At 34.5% G+C, this 20,883-nt stretch overlaps 1 protein-coding gene across 2 annotated transcripts in view; it reads left to right on the top strand.

Annotated features, from left to right (window-relative positions):
- Nucleotides 1–11,708, top strand: part of LOC110465825 (glutamic acid-rich protein-like) — a 43,895-nt gene extending 32,187 nt beyond the window's left edge. The window contains exons 4-9 of one of the 2 annotated variants that reach the window (XM_021521929.1): nt 2,609–2,702; nt 3,610–3,688; nt 4,702–4,752; nt 7,743–7,882; nt 8,386–8,517; nt 9,202–11,708. In XM_021521929.1, coding sequence (XP_021377604.1) covers nt 2,609–2,702; nt 3,610–3,688; nt 4,702–4,752; nt 7,743–7,882; nt 8,386–8,517; nt 9,202–9,490 — 785 coding nt within the window. In that variant the 3' untranslated portion in view covers nt 9,491–11,708. The remainder of the gene's footprint in view (nt 1–2,608; nt 2,703–3,609; nt 3,689–4,701; nt 4,753–7,742; nt 7,883–8,385; nt 8,518–9,201) is intronic. The other variant, XM_021521930.1, reaches the window with a different exon arrangement.
- Nucleotides 11,709–20,883: the final 9,175 nt, after the last annotated feature.

The raw sequence follows: 20,883 nt of genomic DNA, 5'->3' as shown, positions 1-20,883 counted from the left end.
AATATTTCAAATCATTCTATTTTTAGTTGTTTAAGTTTAAAAAAAGTTATGTTAATTGTTCCAATGCTCTTAAATATTGAAAAATAGTATGATCTGAAATACAACTATATAATGATAATATGTGAAGTTCAATTTTTTAAACAATAAGTACTTTGCATTTGTACGTACTTTCTCAGAAAACATCCATATGGCTCGTCCGTTTTGTTATATTTTATAAGGAAAATCGTATGAATACACTTTTATTCTATTTGTTACATATTTATAAATAAACGATTTACTTTTATGTGAAACCCCCTCCCTGCTTTCCCCATATTGCTGTTTTGCGTTTTGCTATTCTGACGTAATCGACTTGCTCGTATCGTGTTTTATTTATCTACTACTGGTGTTTGAAATGTTTTGCTTTCTTAAATAAAACCAGGGGCAAAAAAGGACAATAAGAAGGCCAAACCCAACAAAAAGGGTGAAGGTAGGTATATGCATGCGCATGCGCATATATACCGAACACAAAACCCGTATCCTAGTTACACTTTAGATGAACCAAGGGAAATAATTTGTGATTACTTACTTTAAACAATATAATATCACGTAATAACATCAGAATATTTCAATATTATTATATTATTTCAAAAAATATAAAACGAATACCGTAAACGTACGTAATATTTTGTTTATCTTATTATAAGCTTCTATATACACTGTTTTCTATTTCATATACTCCTTATCATCAATGGTCTAATTTGTTAAAGTTGGAATGATACCCTTACAGTATACTGCATATTATTAAACAAAAATAAAACAAACGATGCATCTATGTCAGTATTAGTTCGTTACAGCAAGGAATCTTCCACGACCTGCAATAACTCGGGATTTTAATCAGTGAACCAATAAAAACAAACAAGCATAATACAACGGAAATAAGTAATAATCATTAGTCTTACGGCGGATTTTCCCTTAAAACATGATAATGATACTCGCACAATGTTGGATATTTACCTTGTAGGTAGAGTACGTCCTCTTAATGACAATTGTATGTAATGACCTCCCCTGCTGACTTGATGATCGTCATACAATACTATTGCAATCGGGAGGTTATTTTGAATTTATTTTCGATTAAATATGAAAATCATTGACGATTTAATATATATATAAACATGTGTCAATATTCAGGCTCCTGATTCCCGTTTCTTATCTTAAGACTATTCATGAACAGAAAAAAACTCTTTGTCTCTAGGGACACTTATGTAGTTAAGACATTTCAAGACACCGAGATTATGAACAGATTACATCTTACATATAACAGAATGTGTAACATGGTAAAATTTGTTGTGGCTCGTTTTTTTATTTTTATTTATTTCAGATTCCATATTCATACACAAGTCAACTTCAGTTTTGTATTCTCCGTATATTTTAATATTGTGCTTGCTTTACTAACATCTCCATTTTATAGTAAATCATATCGTATTTCGTTCATTTTATACACGTTGAAGTATGTATTCATACGCGGATCTTCAAATCTATTTAAATTGAAATAACTTGTTTCATAATTGTTGTAAAGTAAATAAAGTTTACAAATTTAGGCCAAGCGAAAACCGTGAATAGCAAACTTCAAGAACAAAAACAATTTAAACAAAATTATACCACTAGTTATAATAAAGGTTAACATAAACTAATGTGCAACAGTAACTATAATGTTTCAACTAGTAGTTTGATGTCTTTCAAATCCTGATATTTATGCTTTATGCTTAAAGCCCAATGCATTTCATTGGATGATATTCTCTTTTATACAGTATAAAAAAAATCGAGTTTGGAAAAAATGCAGTTCCTGCTTTTCTGTGTTATAAGTTTTTTTTTTTTTTTTCATTAATAATTTGTTCCCCATCTATTTTAAATTTATTGAATACGTAGTCTGGCTTGGTGGATATGCTAATTATATTATTGCATTACGCTTGCCATTTTCAATTATTTAGTTACTGGTATTTATTATGAATGGACTGCATGAACGCTCCATTCTTACACGGACTCGAAAGGATGTCGGAAGGTGTAACTCGAAACTTGATATAAAATGCCACATGTGATCGATAAACTGTAAGCTTTAATACAAGTCTACTTTTACATCGCAAGTTTTGAAAATTAATATAAAAAATATGACATCTATAACTAACGTTACAAATTTAATTTAATGACAGATACCACTCATTTGTTTATTTAAGTCATTTGGGGAAAAAATGATTCAATATATAAATTCCTGAAGTATTGAATCTCTATTCTTTCAAGCGTTGATTCCGGTATTTCCGAATTAAGATCAAGAATAAAAGTATTCGCGAAAATAAAATCATTTACTTAATAGTTTTTGATATATGACGTTTGTTTAATTAAATTTTCCTTTTTATAAGCCCACATTTAAATGCTTATACTTCGAAAATCCATAAAGCAAAATTTTGAAACAATCAGGTACATTCTTTACGCCTTACCTCCTATATATATAATATAATTGTCAGTACCCCAAATCAACAGATACACGTATCACCTATCCAATTATAAACATTGTATTCATAATATAAAAACAGCCTCTTCATATGTTGTGTATGGCTGATCATTATTTTCACAGAAAGCAACAAAAAGAAGGACTATTTCCAAGAGGAGCTACGGCGTTTACGAGTTCGACTTGGGAAAGATGCAGAAAATATCAAGAAACCACAGTTGTAAGTTGTTTTATTCACTCAGCATATTTATATTATAATAGAGTTAGTGATCGTAGATGGTAAGACGCCTTACATGTAACCACCCGGCCACCACGATCCCTCCTCAATGAAATAATTGAACCTCTTAAATGTATCCGACAGTCAATAAGTGACGTCATATATTGAGTAGCCACTATAAAAATGAAAAACAGAGGTATTTTTGGTTTTAATTTTTCTTCTTATTTTCACTATACGTCGATATCAGCTGTTATCTTTGGTGTGTATCCATTGACATATGCACATAAATTATACACATTTTAATATCATCCTTATCCGAGGTTTGAATTGTATAGAAAAAAACCTGAAACAAAGTTTAGAAAATATATATGGGTTCACCTATGGTTTAGTAATGATTTCTTAATATTATTTTTGTATTAATGTATCTAAGATCCGTGTTTGTCATCGGTTCTGGTTTTTTGGGGTGCTGTTGTTATTGTTATATACATATTACTTGGTACTACAGGGAATAAGAATCCACGTACCACTGCCTTAAACTAGCTACGCGTTGAGAAGTGTTTTCTCAGCATGACCACAGTTTTGATAAATCAATTCTAAATAGAAAGCCATACTTTGCGGGATTTTATGAAAATCGCAAAATATCAACAATAATATTCTGAGTGTACAATTCAGCAGTCATGACCGAGATTCCATCCCTGGACATCAAAATTGTTATATTGTCGAACTAACCGACTGTGCTACGTAATCATCGGACATATCCTGACCCAACAGTGCTGGATTTATATTCAAAAGGAAATTAGGGGAAGTTACTGTATACAAGAAGAACTAAAAGGTAGTGGGACAGGGATCGTTAAAAACAATAGCAACATTATATGTTACTGTTAGTGTACATTTTGTATTCGATTTGTAGTAAAGAACATGTGCCGTTTGTATGGACAAGTCTGGAACCTTATTACAATACCTATGTACCAAACTACCTGATAAACCTGGTAAGTAGAAACGTCATTAAAGTTACTAGATATTACTCTGTAGTCTTAATCTCGTCATATTACTTTCATCGATGTATCTATATACCTTGTAGGTATCAAAGTCATCCATGTTACTGGACCTTACTCTGCCTTATCAATCAGATTATATAACGTTCATCAATACTGCTGTTTCAAGTATCTATATACCTTGTATGACTCAAAGTCATCAATAGTACTGGACCTCACTCTGCCTTATCAATCAGATTATATAACGTTCATCGATGCAGCTGTTCCAAGTATCTATATACCTTGTATGTATCAAAGTCATCAATAGTACTGAATCCGAACCTATATACCTTGTTGATGTGCATGCATCATTGATATGTCATCAAACAGCTTTATATACTGTGTATGATGTACGCCTATTAATGTTACTTTATTCAACTGCATGTACTCGATGAACCTGGACCTTATATGCAGAACACTTATCATATCAATATTACTGCTGTACTTGTAACTTATAAACCTGCTACCTGTGCATAGTACTGTTATCAAACTAACTTTATCAAACTGCCTCGAAACAACGTGGTATATAAAGCAATGTTTGCTTCAGTACAGTAATATATATAACTGATTATATTCTATATTCGTTCTTGATATAATGTGTATGTGCTTCATTTCGTATGATAGTCAATTAATGTAGTCAGTAGATAGAAATTAAGGTCTGTTTTGTTTAGTTATTTTGATGTTATATTTCTTCACGGCTTAAAATGTCTCGCTTATTCAGCATTAAGCATTAAGCAGAATATGAAAGCAACAAAATTAACCTCAGTATTATAACGCTTTATCATGTCTCGCATGTGGGAGTCGGTATTGATTAATTTTAAAATCAATGTAATATTTGTTTTGAATTGTGTCTTTCTGGTGGGTGAATGGCGAAGCTTGGGAATTAGGGCCAATTATTTATGTCATTTGTTAGTATTCTGGTGGGCAGTGGTAGTGCATGCTGTGATGTACCCCGCTTGTTGTTGTAGCCTGATGAAGAACTCCAGCCACAACGGCCTGTCAGTCGTGGCCGACCCTCAGTAAGCTGGGTTCATGCATGTGCTTTTTTCTTTCGCCCATCCATTAGCAATGCTTTTCGTGAGATTGTTTGCAGTTGATTTTCTGACTAAGGCGTATCCAATGAACTCTTTTTCACTTCCCGTTTACAAATTACATTTAAACATGTATCTACGTGTTCATTACTATTACATTTCACATTTGTTGCTAGAAGTTTACTGCTTCAACGTAAAATCAAATCGTTAACTATTTTGTAACCTTTATTATATCTTTATTGTTAAATTGTTAAAAAGATGTCTGCAGTGTCTGGAAGATCAAGAGATTTATCTAAAGAAATTATTAATGAGATATAAATGTAGAAAATTACGTGAATTTTTAAGTTAATTATCTTGTTGGTATTTTATCGGAAGCTCTCGGAAACCCCTTGTCGCCTCCATTGACAATTTATCTGAACTTGCAAAGGCAAAGAAAATTACGTGAATTTTTAAGTTAATTATCTTGTTGGTATTTTATCGGAAGCTCTCGGAAACCCCTTGTCGCCTCCATTGACAATTTATCTGAACTTGCTTGGTACCAAGATGATCGATGCTCATTGGATACGCCGATGTTATTGTTCCCAGTTTTATGTTTAATTGATAAGTTTTGATGTCTTTACACTAATAATCGACCTTTCACACTTCCCCAACCCCCACCACAGTTCCAGCACATTTTATGAATTGAGTAGTTCATAGCTGGGCTAGTGTCATCTCCCTTTATCATCTTGTTAAGACACCGATAATCGGAGATCCTTCTTTCCAGATACGTATATTAAGGGATGCCAAGCGAACAAACCTTTTAAGGTATGGTTTAGTTTTTGTTTTTTTTAAACATAGGCTATCTTAAGGTATTCTTACTGCAGAATTCCATTCGCGTTTGTAAAAATGCTGTCAACGAAAATCGACAAAATTCTTAGATTTTTTACAAAGTGTGACGTAGTACATGTTCGTGTTGCCGTAAGCTTTGATCATCGTTCGATGAACGAGTGAAATCCGTTGATGAAATATTACAGCCGAAAGTACAGTTGTGGCACCCAAGTTATAGATTGTAATTCAAATGATTCAGGACAGTAGGTACATTTCTTTTGCAGTTCATTAAAGACAGTGACAGATTATAAAATTTGTGAAATTCGTCTTGATATCATTCGAAGGTCATCAAACCAAAGTTTAAAAATAATGAGGTATCACTGTAGTATGTCTAAGCTTTAAAATGAAATCGAAATTTGGGGAATTATAAGTTAACGATATGTTTAATGAAACCTCGTCATGTACAGTGAAAAGTTGGCGTTATAAAGGGGTTTGGTGATAATTAGAGGGAACCATATAAAAGAATTCTCTAGTTCGAAAAAGAGACCTTGAAATATGTTTGCGGAAAGGGAGCTGCGCAATGAAACGAGGAATTTATTTTAATTTTACTGTATTCTTAAATTGATGTTCAAAATGAGTGATGCATTCGGTACATATGATATTCTTCGCCTTAATTCTCGAATGTAATGTTCCTTTGAAAAGTTAATTATTTAAGAGATATAAGACAAAATATTGTTTACAATTGATTTGATAAAATAATCCAAGTATATATATATGTTTAGCAGTTTAAGACTTCAAGTCAAGATACAAACACCTCTCTGTGTGTAACGGTCATTTGGTTTTGCTTATAGGAAAAAGCAATATCAAAATCATTTTTTCTTTACATATCAAAAGTCATAGTTATAAAAACGTGATAAAAAGAAATGTGTTTGTAATATAGACTCCAACTCCATCTTTCTTACTTTTCTATTGCAAAAAAAATATTTAATGCACCTCTCCATTGCACTGCCGGGAAAGCACGATTGTCAAAACTCTGAATTGATTAATAGTAAGAAATAAACACAATCGACAACCGTTTTTTGAGGCACTACTAACCCGGTTCCCAAATATCCACCCACCATTAATCTGGTTTTCCCACTTTCCATCCGGGGTCTTTGGGACATCTATGTTTTTCCTATTCAGAATTGTCCAAGTAGCTTATCCGTTTCACAATCTAACAACTTAGTCCTTTCACCCCTATGTTACTTCAATAAACTCTACCATGTATTGATCTTGATTGGTCCATAATAGTCGACAGTGATGAAAGGGTTAAGCCTTGAAAGAACGAAAATGTTCCTGTTAGATACGAAATATCATGAAGAATGGAGATATGATGATTTTGCAGTAGTGAAGAATTGTGTGATGGGTGGCTACTGTTTTGAAATGTTATGCTATATGACCCAAGTTTCACGAACATTCACTGACTCAAGATTTTCCGTAGAACTGCATTACTGAAGCTAAAGAAACTTGTCTTTGTTTCTGATTTTACAGAAATCCAAAAATGTGTCCTTATTGATAAGCTAAAATTAATGAAATTACTTAAATTAAATTCAGCTTTGTGAAACTCGGGCCAAGAAAAAAAGAAAAGATTGAATTAAATAAATATTGGTTGACGTGTTTCAATAACGATTTGCCTGTAGTTACCATTCTGTTAGAGGTTAATTTGAATGAACCATAACCTTCAGAATTCTGTTCGAAACCACTAACTATTTTTTTCAAATATTTGTGTAAGAGGCGGCCAGCCTCCTGCAACGATTCATTTTGTTTAAGATATATTTAGCTTACATAAATCTAATTAACATTTTTTCACAATATTTTTCAGTATTTTTTACTCATTACTGAAAAAAGTGGAATTTCCGCGGTGTAGAAATTATCGCTATTTTCGTGTTGTGTACAAAAGCACAACATATATCAACACGCAAATATGTGTAGATTATATATAGATACATAGAATATATAGATTTCGGAACCAATGCAAACTCAAAAAAAAATACCATACAGTGGATCGTTTGGAGTCACAACGCAAACATTTTTACACACGATAATTTCCGCTTTTACAGTATACACCGAACGTAGACGTATACTACTTCAGGTCTGGGATAGTTTTGATTAAATATACCTACTCATTGCAGCAGGGGGATGACTTCCACCAGGGGTACACGACGAGGAGCACAGCTATCGGCCTCTGTGATCCCTGGATCGATCTCCGGATGGACCAGAGTATACTTCCTAAACTAGAACAACCAAAACAAGGCAAAGACAAACCTAAAGCGTAAGTCTATTTTCAAAAAGACTGCGTGCTTAAAATTCACTGGCGTACATAAATTGATTTGATTGTTGATAGTTACTTTGATACTCATTGGACCGGTACATTAACATTCAGGAGCTTTAAAAAAAGATTGGTTATTATAATTGAATAAAATATTATTATAAACTTTATGTTAAAATAATTAGAAATACGAAGTAGAAAATTTTATTTGAAAACTTAGTAAATCGCTACAGACAGCCAGCAAATTTTGATGACGTAGACAATTCAAACGCATTTAAGTGACAGTTCATAGATTTGAAAATGTTTTTAAACAGTCACGATCTTATATTTATACTGTAGGTAAATATTTCTATTGAAGTGTTTAGTGTGCAATTCTCAATAAGCCCAAAATTTGAAATAGTATAAAAAAATCATTAAATTTTGATTAAAACTAATCATTTAAAAACTTCAAATATCAATTAGGCATTGGTTTAATTATGTATTTCTTTGTAATTGTGATATTGTAGGCAGAAGAAAAAGAAGGATGCTTCCCAGAAGGCGGGAAGCACAAGACTTCCTAAATTTCCAGTTGTCGATTTCAATGCTAAAAAGGAAAATGCCACGAGAAAGTTTCCATACAACGAGGTGGCCAAGTTTAGGTAAAAGTGATGCTAAAATATAAAGAAATTGAATGTGAAAATATTTGCTTGCTTAAAAATAAGTGCTGATTTGATAAAAACAAATCTAAAATATATGTATGTGTAAACTTGTATTGATGGTTTAATTCCTGCGTCCCCAACTTACGATGTTTCATGTCGAAGTTGATTCGGTACTCAAGAGCTTACTCCAAATATCATGACTTCCGTGAGATATGTCAACTGCTTACGGACCTTACTTAAAACACACGGTTTCCAAATATGAAAGTTGATGAAATGTATCGACAAGTTTTATGGCCGCCATCATACTCTCGCAGAGAAATATGCCATGTCTTTGTTTGATATGAAGGTCGATGATTTTAGTATGCTCACTAGAGTGTCTTGTGGTTTTATTGTCACCGTCAGAGTTTTCTTTTGAGGACATGGTGTACTTGTATTTTACCAAGATTAACATCACGAGTTTCGTCGATGAAGCAGATGACGCTTAACCTTCCGGAACACGTGGTCTTATTTCGTGTACGTTTTCAAAGTTCTTCGTGTAAATCTTTGCTTTGTTTATATTTTGCCCTAGTTTTGTCGGTATTGAGCTCGAATTATGTTTTTTTTATACTTGTTGACACAGTATCCAATCTTGGTTTTTTAAGAAAGAAGCCTTCATTTTTTACCATGATGATTTTTTGTTTACAGGACTGAATTGAAGGGCAGGTTTAGCTCTAATGCCCAGAAGAAGGTTGATATGGACTACCAACGTACAAAGGATGATTTCTACCGGATGGACCTTCATAGACTAGACGAAGTACATCCGCTCAACCGTCCGCACATGCGCAAGACATATTTTGCTTATCTTCAAAACACTCCCGGGTCACGAAAAGCTGTTAAGGATTGTGTCAAAACGTTGGATACTGACGAATCAGGTCCACGACAGGATACACCTTTGGAGGAAAAACAACACCAACAGGCTGTGGCCAGCAACTGAGATACGTGGAATATTGTGTATAATGAGCACGAGCACAATAGTCGTGGTGACGTGACTGTGAACATATGTGACGTCACGACGGTAATATGTGACGTCATGACAGTACATTTTTATTGGCATCTCAGTCATTGTCAAACTACCTAGATCTAATATAGATCTATACAATATGACATTGTACAACCTTTCCAAGCATAAATGTGATAAAGAGAATGACATAATAGTTTTTCAGTATACAATTTATACAAAGATGTTATAATTCAAACAGTATTCATTCTTGTTCTTTCTTTTTTCATACGAAAACTCGTGTATTCTGAAATGCCAAATGTCGTATATTTTATGTGCAAAATTAAAAAAATATTGTGTAAAGTAAGGGGACACAACTCTTGATTTGAATTTTTGAAATTATATTTACCGTGGTGAGAGTCGATATTCGCATTTTATAGTAATATCAGCGATCGTTAAATAACCATTTTTACCAAAAAAAAAAAAAAAATAAAGAAGATCCACGGCTCACTGCACTCTGGGATTTTTTTATATATGGTTAGCCTCCCCTTTAGTTCGTTTTTGACATAATCTAGCACATTTTGGTCAGAACACTTCCGGTGACTAAGTAGCTTAATCGGTCAGAGGGACAGTGTAATGATCCTTGGTCAGGGGTTCGAATCCTGCTCTGGTCCCACTGAATTTTTAAACTCAGAACACTGATGTTGATTATATTCTGTCTTTTTCCATTCTTTGGTGGGTTTTTTGTTCAAGTCCCGCAAAGCTGTAGTCATACCGGAAACAGTTTCCAATGTGTAGTCACAGTTTTTGTCAGTGGTACAAGCATCCTTAACAAAAATATTTCTTTCAAACGTCACTTTATATGTGCAATTGTAGGCTCCTTTAGATACATGTATGTAGAGGTCGACAATCATCTTCATTATATGTAAATCACAAGTGTGATTGGAGAACACTTAGAAGTAGAAAGAAAATCACGGGCAGAATAATATATATATATTACATGTTAATTATTATATTTGAGATACAGTTGAACCTCGTTATACTGCCACCATTTGTCCAGAGGAAGTTTACCGTTATAAAGGGATTTGGCGATAAATTGAGGTAAATGGATAAATGAATTATAAAATAAAGAAAAAGTGCCTTTGAAACATGTTGGCGGTGAATGAGGTGTCAAATGAAACAAGGGGCATCATTTCGAGGTTTTACTGTATTCATATTTTATACCTTTTTAATACATTATGTACTGTAAGCATACTAATTTTAGCGGTATTTTGATTTTAATGGCTTTTAACCTACGTCCTATGCACTAATTAATGACAACATCTAAACTTAAACCATTTAATACATCCCTACGATAGGATTCAATTTTTTTACGGTACATTGACAGCAACTCACTTGCAAAGATATATGAAAGAAAAGTTTCATTATGTTCTAAGGTTCTCGTCGACCTTACCTGGCTTGCTGTTCATTTGGCTTTGTTCTCATATGCCCACTGTACAAGGAAAAGGCATTTGAGCTTATTAATTAATTTGGGAACTGTTATTCCATAGTTAAGACTGCGAAAATAAGTTTCACCCTCCGCGTTTCGCCAAAATTTGAGTTCGCTAATATAAGTTTTCTTACAGTATATATTGCTAAGATATGCTCGCTTATTTTCTGTGATATTTCCCAAGGTTATTTATACGTTGTGCTTTGCTTAAAATCTGTCTGCCTATTACACCGTATAGTGTTTTTTCACAAAGATTATACTAAATGTATACTAAAGTATATAACTATTGTATATGGTACCAAGTCATGCATTACTGCGACGCCCACATGAAAATGTGCCTTTTTCTAAATGTAGATTATTTGCCATTCTGTTTTAATTGTTCAAAAGTCTTGGACGCATAGAAATATGTCAGTTCATACATGTGCTTAAAACATGCCATTTGTTTTTAATTTATTTTTTATTTAAGTGATCTTTAAATAAATCTGTGCTAAGTTTAATGTAAGGCCATTCATCTTGTGGTACTACTTTCTCTACATTGTTTTCAAATATTTGTGTGTTTGCCCAAATTTCCATACATGATATATTTTTGTTAGTTAATTGATAACTGCCCAGGTGTATGTGGTAACAAGTTTGTTTACATATGCGTGGATTATAATATCCTCATGAATAGAGTTTATACTGTTGTAAAATGATAGATAAATAAACCGCCCTATTCCTTATATTTCACTCGTGTTTGTTTTCTATTTAATTTGCTAACTGCTCGTTAAAAGGGGACAAATATGTCTGATGCACAGTTTTCATATTTCTCAATTATGGACTTATCTTATTAGTCGTCGTCCGTATAACTTTCTCAGGTCCGATTTACCACATTTTCACCGAAATAAATGTCCTTAATTGTTATAATAGATGCTTAATAGAGAATATTAATGTCTTTTTCTATAACACAACCAGTATCAACCCTCGACCAATATCAGTCCTCGGGCCTTCGGCCCTCGGGCTTATATTGGAGTCTCGAGTTGATACTGGGTGTTTATTACATACTTACTAATAAAATACAGATATATCTACTATCTTATGATCTATTTTTCTTTTAAAATAATTAAAAACTAAAAAAAGCATAAAGTGCTAACGATAAACACAACAATACCTCGATTATGATATATTTATTACATTGGTATTCTTGTTTCTCATGTTTGAAACCAAGCCGTATGTGTCGTTTTGCTAACGGTGAGAGCATGAGACTGCTTCCTCTGCCACCACATCGTCAATCGAACCAGTAACGGCAGACAATGGGTTGATCAATCAGATATTCTAACTCAATAATCCTATTGGCAAGAGACTCCAAAGTTCGCTCCCCCATTCGTTGCCGTTTTTCAGCATCAGCCATATTTGAACTGTTGGTAAACAAGGGTTCCGAATGACGTTGTTGGTGGTAGAAGGGAAAAAAATAGAAGTATTCCAAAAGAGTTGTGATACAGGTTTTGCAGGCTAATATGGGTTTTAGGATGTGATACGGCGGGGGCTGATACGGGGTTTGGGGGGTAGTACGGCGAGGGCTGATACGGGTTTTGGGGTGTAATACGGCGAGGGCTGATACGGGTTTTGGGGTGTAATACGGCGAGGGCTGATACGGGTTTTGGGGTGTGATACGGCGAGGGCTGATATGGTTTAGAGCAATTGCGTAGTATCGCATATGCAAAAAAACGTATTTCTTAGTAAGAATGTAACAAAGTCTTTTAATCACTAAATAAGGTGGAGTAAAAAAAAGTGTATGAGGGAAAGTTCTGCATTTGGCAGAGAGTATTGTGACGTAACAATTGGAATTCTGTCAAAAAGGGTTATTTACCTGCTGTTTCTGAAAGAAGTAACACCCATCCTCGATATCCAGGGGTTACGCTCACTTTCGCTCTCTGCACCCTTGGAATATGTTATAGCAAAATTGAAGGCTCAGTGTGTACCACCTTGTTGATGTGACAAGAAGACTAGTTCGATCCTTTGATGTACATCAAAAGAATCTCGCAGTCGCGTAACGGTAAAAAATGACAGGCTTTGAAGACCAATCAAGCAGCTATGTTCGTACCTTCAATTTTTCTATGACATATTCCGGGGGTTCAGAGAGCTTTAGTGAGCGTAACCCCTGGATATCTAGGATAAGTAACACCAATTCAATATCAACGACCTCTACGTGATTATAAAGTAAATAGGATTTGGCACAAGTTATTTCCTACATTTTGACAATGATAATTTAACTGACATTCAATATGGTAGATGATGAATAACGGAAATAAATAATTATTATATAGATACCCTTTATACATACTATGTTTAATATATATTAATTATTATTCTATAATATTGATTGATATAGGAATAAGTTGAAACTTAAAATGTCTTAATGTAAATGTAACCAATTGTACTTTGTGCATGTACAAAGTACACTGGGTTACATATTCCCCTCCTTCAGAGAAATGTGTCCCACATTTACTTCCGTCATCACCAGGAAACTACCTAAGTTAAACCAAAATAATTTTATTTATCATGCTAACTATTAGTATTTATAACTTAATTAAATTGATTGTATCATAGCCATACCATGACAGGAGCACTCCTGCAATACAAACATAGCAGCACATACATTTCCCTCTGCAAGAGAAATAAACATATACATTAATTAATTACACACGTTGAACAATATTCCCACTAAATACCTCCTTGATCAGCAACGACCAGCATATTGAGTAAATAGAATTGAAATATCAACATACTGTCCCTCTATACTGACAACTCTGGTACATAGTTTATTATAAATACTAACAGTGGTACAAAAATGTACTATCTATTTACATATTTAATCACACATTCTCCAGGAAAAAGCACAAACCCTATTATCCAACATAATTGGTATACCTCTGTTAAAAACAGAACAGGGCTTAATTATTATAAAAGTTCATACATGCTGCAGATGTACACTTATTTTTATATTAATATCACTTATATTTCATAAACCCTGCAAATGTACACAGTACATTTATATTTACATGTCACACATAGATTTCCTCTCGGTTTGTTATCATTTGAGAATAAACCCACCGACCAAACCATTCTGGAGGTTTTTTTCTGTCTTTGAGAAACAGTATTGGACCCAACATCTTGTATCCTGTCATCAGCACCACTGATACTACATGTAGTATCACCCGTCACCTCACCGCAAGCTTCTTGGTGGTTTATATTGGTTCTGTCAATTCTTCGAGAAGTTACATTAGACGAATCCTCTCGTATTGACGGCGAAAATAACATGGATGGGGTGTTCTCTCATGAGATAACCTAGGCATACGTCTCTCTGGACCTCTGTTCAAAGGAGATAACCCTGGTTTATTTCTCCTCTGAGGGATCACATAATAAAGAGAACCCTGAGAGCTATCCGATTTGGAGTCTGTAAGGCCCTGCTCAATATCAGAGTCCTTACCAGTAGTAAGCCATCTGACTCGTTTTGGTGTGACCTTGCGGTTGACCTCCAGCTCTGGCTCCTCTGAGTTTAGTGGCATATGTGTTATGATTTGCACCCTTGTCCTGGTTTGGAGATTTTAACCCTAGGAACGCATCCACAGAAAAGCCTACCAAATCATTCTTAGTAGCATTATAGGCCTGAACAAGAGGTGCGGTATAGTATGTCCAGTCAGATTTCCTGTCTTCTTTTCCAATGTGGATAGCATTTTGATTAGAGTTTGGTTGAATCGCTCAACCGAACCATGGTCCTTGGGTTGATATGAGTTAGTTCTTGTTTGTTCACTCCTGCCAGTTTGCACAGCTCTTGTTTGTTCACTCCTGCCAGTTTGCACAGCCCCTTAATTACCCCACGCTCGAAATTTCTACCCTGATCACTGTGTAATTTCTCTGGAAAACTGTAGTACACAATAAAGTGTTCATAAAGTGCTTTGGCTGTGGTATGAGCTGATTGGTTGCGACAGGGAATAACCTGTGCATACCTGGTGAAATGATCTGTCATCACCAACACATTCTCAAACCCTCCTTTCGACTTTTCCAGACTCAGGAAGTCGATGCACAACAGTTCAATGGGTTTAAAAGTTTCTATTGGGACTAAGTCTGCCACTGTTATCACTGGAGTTCGCAAAATGCAACGCTTACATAGTTCCACCCAGGCGTTCACGTCATTGTCAAGACCTTGCCAATATAATCTAGGTTTTGCCAGCCACAATGTTTTCTCTCTGCCCTGATGACCTACGTCGTCATGGACCCCACTAAGCGCAAACTGATGATAAGCTGAAGGGAGCAGTTATTTTTTCACCTCTTCACTCTCAACACTAGCGATTTTATAGAGAATGCCATTTTCATAAGAATGGCGTTTTCTTTCTTGAAGAAATTTAAGGACCTGTGTAGGATCTTTCCTACGTACTGCTCTCATGGGAAAGGATCGTTAGTGAAGAGCTCGATAACTCTTCCTGTCACGCTATCTTGCTGTTGGACAGCCTCCCAGTCCACTTTGCCAAATTCCTCCCCTACTCCTGCCTCCTCCTCGGCCGTAGGAAGGACAGAGTCTTGGGATAGACACTCGGCCAATGGAACCGACACTAGAGTTGCTTGACAAATGACTCTCACTTCCTCTGAAAATAGCTAAGGCTTGCGTGACAAACCATCAGCCTCAGCATTCAACCTGCCTTCTCTATAGTTGATGGTGAAATCATAGCTTGCTAGTGCTGGGACCCAGCGGTGACTTGTAGCATCCAGCTATGCTTTTGAAAGTACATAAGTTAATGGGTTGTTGTCTGTTATCCCTTCAAATTTGGTACCACAGAGGTAGTAATGGAATTTGTCAGTGACTGCCAACTTAAGAGCTTAGAACTCTAACCTATGTGCTGGGTAATTTATTTTCACTGGGTCCGAGACCACGACTAGCATAGGCTATTACCCTCAGCTTATCCCATTGTTTTTGATATAGCACCACGCCAAGACCAGAACCACTAGAGTCAGTATGAACTTCAAAAGGCAATGAATGATTAGCATACCCAAGTACAGGGGTATTTACTAGCATTTTTTTGATTGCATCAAACGCGTTCTGCTGAGATTCACCCCAAACCCACTTTGCGGGTTCTGGCTTGATCTTGTCATCGGGCTTTTTTTTCCTTGGTGTAAGTACCATGGCCTTTTAACAATGAGTTGAGAGGTTCGACAATTTTTGAATAGTTCTTGATACACCTTCTATAGTATCCTAAAAACCAAAAAATGTCTAAGTTCTTTAATATTTTTGGGCTCGGGCCAGTCTGTTACTGCCGAAGTTTTTTCGGGATCTGTTCTAATGCCATCCTCAGACACTACATGTCCAAGGTAGGTGACACTAGTTTTAAAAAGTTCACATTGTGATGCCTTTTATTTCGGACCATGTTGTTCAAGTTTGGAAAACACTGATTCTAACCTTTTAAGATGGTCATCAGAAGTTTTAGAAAATATCAGTATGTCATCTATCTTGAACATGTAGTGTCTGAGGATGGCATAAGAACAGATACATGTATACGCACGTAGCCAACCTACGTACTGTGTTGTAAAGTCAAGAGACCTTGACATTGTCCTATGTTGTTATGCTATTTAAATGTCTGACACTGACCTGGACTTTGGACAGTACGCAATGCGACAAATTACATAAATAGCTTGAATGGTCGGAACACATATTGCACGCTTCAATTCCCCACTGTTCTTCCTTACTAACTTCCTGTTCAGCTGACCACCCCAATATGTGAGTCAGTATGTGTCTGGCTTGCGAGGGCGACACCTCCCCTAAGCTAATTCCTCTAGATGAGATTTACACATCCTCACAGAGATCGGAGAATATTAAATGAAACACCGTATAGTCTGGAAAGTAGAGTGCGTGTGTGCGTTTGTTAAGTCATGTTCTACTTTCGGCTTCTATGCATATTGTCCGCGTTATAGTCTGTTTCATTATTCATGGTGTAAGAGTGTGTTTGTATGTTAACAGGTTTTTCTTGTACGGAAAATAAAGAACCAAACTTACAACGTCTTATCGTTAATTGAAAATCGGTGGAGCCAATGACTATCTATGTTACGTTTTCGAGCTGGAATATCTATAATAAATGAACCCATGGGCAAAATGACCTTAAGCGGGGACAAATGTTCCTTTCATTTCCTATAAAAAGTAATCTTGGGGAATTTACCTTTAAATGTTTACTTCGGGCATTGGTGACAAAACCTGTTCATACTTAAGTGATATTCATCAATTTAAATATCAAAAAACTTTAAAATAAAACAAACAAAGTCAAAAGCAACACAATAATAAAGCCGACATGGAATGAAAAACTCCATATGGATGTGTAATTAATTTAATTGCTTTTGTAATGAACAACGAAAAGCCTACGTGGAGCAGTCGCCAGGTACTGACCGTAGGTAGGCAATTTTTCTCCGGGAACTCTGGTTTTCCTCACCCACCAAAACATGGCACGTCCTAAAATGACCATAGCTGTTGATAGGACGTGAAACACATATAAACCAAACCAAACCAACGAAAAACAAAAGACGAAAGAAAAATCAACCAATGAATTTCACTTCATGAAATAGTTTATTGGACATATTTACATGGTAACTCACTACAATAATATTTTCTATATAATATCTATATACAACGATAAGATTGGCGTAAAAAGACAATAGCCGCATAGTGCTATAAAATTCACGAATTCTTTAATTCGAGGGTGTAAACATGCTATTTCAATCAGTTTTATCAATTATCAAAACAAATCTTTCGCGTATATAAAGTAATTTACAATTTTGTAGTTATAAGGTTGTTTCTATCAAAACGGAGTATATGCAGGCCTATTTAACGTCTGCGGTCAGCTTCTACGGTAACTAACTCCCGTTTTTTAAAATTTATTTTTGTCAATTTAGAAACGTCCATCTAAAACATGGAGTCCTATTGTTTTGCCATTCTAGGACTTGTTCGAGCATGACGGATTGTTCATCAAAGAAAGGTTATTGTATGCATCGCAGAGTTGCCGCAATGTATTTATTTGCATACATTTTGCAATTGGTACAAATACTGTTATAAGCTGGTTTCGCCCAGTTGATATTAAGTACACGTCTGCATAAAATATGCAGTAATGTTTCAATGAAATCGAACAAGATGAAGTGACGTAAAGCATGCTATATGTGTGTTGTCCGATTAAACTAATAAATAAATAAATCACCACTTTTTATTTACAGTAAAATGTTTAGAATACACAATTCCGTCTTTGCGTATTGCAGAGTCATCTTCTCTTGTGAGCAGGTATTGATTGTTACGTCATTGGTTTGTGTGAGAAAATTACGTCGTTTTCTCAAAAATTGATGACGATACTCTCACAAACAAATGACGCAACAATCAATATCTGCTCACAAGAGCAAATAACTCTGCAATACGAAAAGACGGAATAGCATAGTACTGATCATTCATAAACATAGCTATATAATTATACTCGGTAATTTATATATACTTATAATTGCATTATGGCGGTCAGGTGGCGCTTGGATACCGCACTCGCCTTTTACCAAGATGGCTAAGGTTAGATTGCCTGATCAGATGTGAAATGGTATTTGGTTCATCCACCCGACATCTTGGGATTTCTCCGATTTCTGTCAAAAAGAATTATTTACATGTGCAATTTGGAAAAAAAATGTTTCATTATAGTTGTAAAATACATTATGCTTATAGTTTTTAGATATTCTACAGAGATATGTTGCACAAATTACGCAGAAATCAATTTCACAAATGCTACTTTAGAATGTTATTCTGACTTGATATTGCATTACTAGACATGTAAAGTACCATTGGTCACAAAGACAGCTAATGACTAGCATACATTTTTTGTGTTTTTAACAATACATGTACAACACACACCAAAGAAAAATATCGAAAAACACTGGGCGAGCACGAATCATTAGCCTATAAATAGAATGATCACATGACGTTTTTCTATTTTGAGATGTTCAATAATAACGCAGTTTTCAATCATAAATGTAATATTTTTCATATATATATAAACGTAATATCAATAAAACTAGTATTTGTATGCACAAAAAAATATATACAAATCTTTGCATTTTTCGACCATAATGCATTGCATTCCATAAACAAAAGATAACATGGAGTCTTGCGAACTACAATGGAAACAAAATCTACATTTATCTTCAAAACACAAGGACAAAATGTTAATCAAGTCAGTCAACATTAAATAACAACATAAAAATTTGAGTAGACACCAAACAAAAAACTCATCATGAAACCCCACGACAATGAATCGATACAAAATGTTCCGAAAGGACACTCCCATTTGCACCACATACGGCACTCCTCATGATGTTTCCAGTAAAATTAAGGAAAAATTTAGGTCCCCAAAGATTATATAAAGTTATATATAAACAATTTTTCCATTAGGTATAAAATTAAATCCCATTTTGCTAAGATCAGAATGATAAAATAAAATGTGTATAAGTATATATAAGACAGAAAGGGGTACCTACATGTCACAAGTACACAATATTGGACTACAATGTACTATGTTTTAAATGCAGACAATAATACAAATAATTATGTACATATATTATAAGTCTATGAAACATGTTTACATATTAAAATACCACGATAGATATTTATATTTAAAGGCAATTATATATATATACAAAGCATAATATAAATTAACTAATCATAAACTAAATCAATAAAAAATAATAGATATGACATCACTGCAAGTAAATAAAATGTATCTTATGTATTTGTTGTGAAATGTTTAATATTTCAACAGATGCACCTAGTAGATAATGATAAATAAATATCACTTTTCTAGTTCATTTTAAATCATCATTTTTATTTTGCACGGCAATCTATTTAGGTGAAATATTCTAACAACAGTCAACATAATTAGTTTTTAAAGTAAGTTTGCATTTCGTATGTTCTGGATCACTTTCTGTTGTTATTTGTCAGGGGAAAAAATCAGTGATTTCTGGTTACGAAATAACTCACTAAACTTAGCGATACATCTTACATGAGTTTCCATTTCATATGAAATTTATGAAACGAGTCTAAGAATTTTTCAATTTAGCGAGCCTCTTCGTGACGAGTTTCATAAATTTCATATGGAATGTAAACGAATGTAAGGTCCTTTTTTATCACATAATCAAGATTTGTGGCCTTTATTCGTGTGAAACGACAATTTTTATGCAACCTTGAAAGGTACAAAGCCGCCATTTTGACTCCACTGCGTAAGTCTGTGACGTCATGTGCTTGTCGTAGGCGTGATGTCACAATTGAAACAATTGAAACTTACGACCAATCATAGGGCTGATAGGTCATATAACATGGGTTAATACGCAAAAAAATATGACTTGGGTATATTCACTGGATAACACAGTACATTATGTGATAAATATGAAAATCAAATTTAAGGTTCATACCCATCTGGAATGCGAAAAAGACCATCTTAAATTTATTAACATATTCATATATAATAACATATTATTAGCATATATGAATATCTATTAATAGGTGAAAATTATTTTAAGTGTCATTTCATTTTACCGATATGTGATATGGATAATATATCGGACACATGTTAGGATTTCTCTCAATTGCAGAAAGAGTGGATACATGTATTACGGATTGCTATTTTCACGTTGTAGTTGGGGAAATGGGGTTTTCATAAATTTTGTTTCAATCAGAACAGTGATACTTAAGGTACTAAAACATTAAACGGTCGTGTTCATTTCGTTGAAACCGACAAAATAACACTGTTGCAATAATAAATCAAAACTGAATTCACTTTCATGAAAAAAGTCATGTCCAGGTAAACTGTTAATTAAATAGTGTCATTGTTCTCCTCAGTTTACACCTGTACGAACTGGT

Source organism: Mizuhopecten yessoensis, unplaced genomic scaffold, assembly GCF_002113885.1.
Source record: "Mizuhopecten yessoensis strain PY_sf001 unplaced genomic scaffold, ASM211388v2 scaffold11101, whole genome shotgun sequence".
NCBI lineage: Eukaryota > Metazoa > Mollusca > Bivalvia > Pectinida > Pectinidae > Mizuhopecten > Mizuhopecten yessoensis.
The sequence above is the reverse complement of the archived record's forward strand: the minus strand, read 5'-3'. Positions and strand labels throughout refer to the sequence as shown.